The 3,807-nt window shown below is 37.0% G+C and overlaps 1 protein-coding gene across 1 annotated transcript in view; it reads left to right on the forward strand.

Moving 5' to 3' along the window:
- Positions 1-513: 513 nt before the first annotated feature.
- The window catches only part of OLAH (oleoyl-ACP hydrolase), a 33,279-nt gene continuing 29,985 nt past the window's right edge, over positions 514-3,807 (forward strand). Inside the window, exon 1 of the mRNA XM_044678918.1 lies at positions 514-545. Within this exon, the coding sequence (XP_044534853.1) occupies positions 514-545 (32 nt within the window). The remainder of the gene's footprint in view (positions 546-3,807) is intronic.

Below are 3,807 nucleotides of genomic sequence, written 5' to 3' on the forward strand. Positions count from 1 at the left end.
TATTTTCCTTTTTCCATACACATGTCTAAGAGTTTTCAGTCAGATTACTGTTGTTCAGTCAATTCAGTCATTTCAGCTGTGTCTGACTCTCTGGGATCCTCTTTGGGGTTTTATTGGCAAAAAATACTACAGTGGTTTACCATTTCCTTTGGTATCTCATTTTATAGGTGAGGAAACAGACAAACAGTTAAGTGTCTTGCATAGGGTCATATAGTTGTTAGTTTAGCTGAACATGTTATCTTTTGTTTTGTTAGAGGGAGTAGCCCAGAGGGGAAGGGCAAAGGGATTTATTCAGAAGGTGATGTCAAAACAGAAGATATCAATGATATCTAGGAAAAAATGCTTTGAATGTAGTTTTTAATCCACTTCTGATTTTTGTAGGTGTTGAAGGTGTGGTAAAAGGATCCAAAAGAGTATTTCCTCTCTTCAGTAGTGTTTTAGGTGTTAAGTGAGGAAGACAGTGCTATTTGCTGTAACAAGTTTGCATTGCTTTGACCACCAATTCTGCACAGCATGGAGAGCAACAAGTTAGTTGAAGAAATGAGGTAGGTCACAATTATGAATGACAACAATGATCTTTTTGTACCTTGCACGGTTGCTTGTTCTTTTCTTGAGATATGACAAAATATTTTTATCCCAGTTACTCCAAGGGCACTGTTCCTTCTACATGCCAATGATGACTGATTTAAACAATGTCAGCACAACATTCTGTGCCAAGGAATCAGGGTGAGCGGTTCAGAATATTCTCAAATGATCTGAAAATGTATTTGTTTTATGTGAAATGTTATCACTTGAATTGACTTTGAAAATAAATTGTTAACTTATTTCAATGCTAGTGAAAGTGCTCAACAAAGAAACCAGGACAAGGGTAAGACTCAATATATACAATCCAGTCTTATCCAGTCCAACAAGCATGTATTAGTCCCCTGTGTTAACCACTGAAGATACAAAACCAAAACAAACATCGGAGCCAGCCCTAAAACAAATTATATTCTGTTCCAGGAAACCCAACATCTCCAGAGATAGGTATAGTCAGTAAGTCAACAATCATTTACTGAACGCCTGTTATGTACCAGGCACTTTGCTGAGCTCTGTGGAGATAAAGGGAAAAGGGAGCTTATAGTCTAATGGGGGGAGAGAGCATGCAAACAACTATATATAAATAAGATATGCACAGGATGAGCTGGAAATAATCAACAGAAGAGAGGCACTAGTATTAAGAAGGATCAAGACAGGGGCAGCTGGTTGGCTCAGTGGATAGAAAGCCATATCCAAAGACAGGAAATCCTGAGTTTCTATATGGCCTCAAAGACACTTCCTACCTCTGTGGCCTTGGGCAAGTCTCTTAGCCCCACTTGCCTAACCCTTTCCACTCTTCTACCTTGGAATCGGTACTCAATATAGATTCTAAGACAGAAGGGTAAGAGTTGTATTTTTTTTAAGAAGGATCAGGAAAGGCTACTTGCTGAAAGTGGAATTTTTATCTGAGATTTGATGAAAACCAAGAAAGTTGAGAGGTCAGGATGAGAAGAGGGAGACTTCCAGGCCTAGAGCCAGCAAGTGGAAATGCCCAGTCAGGAGATAGAGTGTCATTTTGTAAGGCACAGCAAGGAAATCAGCAGTGTTGTGAGTTGGGGTTGGGAGATGGTAGGGAAGGGAGGAGGGTAGACCATTTCTCAATTCCTCTCTTTTCAGGGTCTTAAAAAATTAGTTGATTTTTTCAGAAAAGGGCATTAGTAAGGGGGAATCAGGGAAGGCATCATGTAGAAGGTGGTTCTTGAGTCCAGCCTTGGAGGAAATTAAGTGTTTTAAGAAGCAGAAATGAGGAGAGAGTACAGTCTATCAATGCAAATACACTTGGTTGGGAAATTAAGTGCTTTGTATGTTAAACAATAAGTTTGACTGAACCCTCTAGAATGGGAAGGTGAGTCATATAACAAGCCTGGAAAAGTAGGTTGAGGCCAGGTTGTGAAGGTCTTTAAGGGCCAAAAAGACAAGTTTATATTTGATCCTCTAAGATTGCCAAAATGTTTGTTGGACATATTGATATATTATTCTAGTGGAATGTTAAGCTCCTTAAGGGCACAGGGATTAAAAAATATATACTCAGTACCTAGCATAGTGCCTGGTATATAATAGGTACTTAGTAAGTATTCGCTGTACAGAATTTAGATGAGTTAATCCATAAGTTAACTGGTTTTCGTTAAGCATTTTCTATGGACCAGACACTGTGCTAGGCTCTGGGGTTATATGTACAATGTATAATGCACAATGTATACGTACAATGAATAATGAAATCTCTACAGAATTGCATTGAATTGATACACTGGTGTCTCCTAATATATGTACTACTGTGTCAGGTCAACAACCATAGAAATGAGCAGCCACTAAGCCCAAGAACAAATAGCTCTGGTTCTCTTTAAATCTTGGTAGAAGAATTCAAATGTAATTAACAAATAAAAGTAGTATTTTCTGATTTAAAGAGAGAAGTCTCACTCTTTTCATCTTGACCTCCTGACTTTCTTGGCTTCCATCAAGTCTCAGATAAAAATCTACTTTTTTGTTTTATCCTTTTCTAGTAATACTATTCTGTGGTCCAAAGGACACAGTTTAGAAAACTCAAATATTTAGTTTAGAAATTTGGGTTAAACTTTAATATGAATCCAACTTGCAAAATCTGATTAACTCATTTAGCACTAAGAGATAATAACAATAAAATAATAACTATTAATAAATATTATTCATAATACTACTAACATTTATATATCTTATTTTAGCTTTACAACAACCCTGAGGTAGGGTCTGTAGGTACTATCTCCATTTTACAGATGAAAATGCTGAGGCACATTGGGGTTAAGTAATTTGACCATCGTCACACAATTAACTAGTAGATATTGAAGGCAAGAGTCAACCTAGCCCTCTCCTGACTTCCAGTCTAACATTTTTCACTGCCTCTTTTTATTTTTTATTTATTTAATACTTAGCTTCCATCTTAGAATCAATAGTGTACATTGGTTCCAAGGCGGAAGATTGGTAAGGGCTAGGCAATGGAAGTTAAGTGACTTGCCCAGGGTGTAGTATAGAGAGAGGGTCACATAGCCAGGTAGTGTCTGAGGTCAGATTTGAATTCAGGACCTCCCTTCTCTAAGCCTGGTTCTCAATCCACTGAAATTGTCCCTCTTGCCTCTTAATCTAGTAATTATTTCATTGAAAGAAAAAAAAGATAGCCTTAAAAAATTTTATATATATATATATATATATATACTCTGGTTCATTTATTGCTTTCAAATAAATTTGGGGGTACAAAAAATGGTGAATGCCTAAGGACATCTTCTGCTTTAAATACTGATGATTCTTTTTTTAATAGTATTACTCAATAAGCAATACATAGTTAAGTGTCTACAGTACACTGATAATAATAACAATAATAGTTAACAGTTATATAGTATGTACCAAATGCCAAGCACTATGCTAAGACCTCTATACATATCTCATTTGATCCTTATAACATCCTGTTACATACTGGCTATTATCATCCCCATTTTACAGATGAGGAAAACTGAGACCAATGAAGGTTAAGTGACTTGCCAGTGGTCACACATCTAGTGTCTGAGGCCAGATTTAAGCTGAGCTCTTCCAGATTCCAGATCCAAGCACACTGTGTGCACTATGGTGCCACCTAACTGCCATCTGCTGGAAATACATAGACAAAAACTAAACCAACCCTTGCCTTTTTGAAGTTTGCATTCTATTGGAGAAAACAAGCTGGATACATATAGCATAAGTAAGAGCAAAATAAACTGGAGG

This window comes from Gracilinanus agilis, chromosome 5 (assembly GCF_016433145.1).
Source record: "Gracilinanus agilis isolate LMUSP501 chromosome 5, AgileGrace, whole genome shotgun sequence".
NCBI classification, from domain to species: Eukaryota; Metazoa; Chordata; class Mammalia; order Didelphimorphia; family Didelphidae; genus Gracilinanus; species Gracilinanus agilis.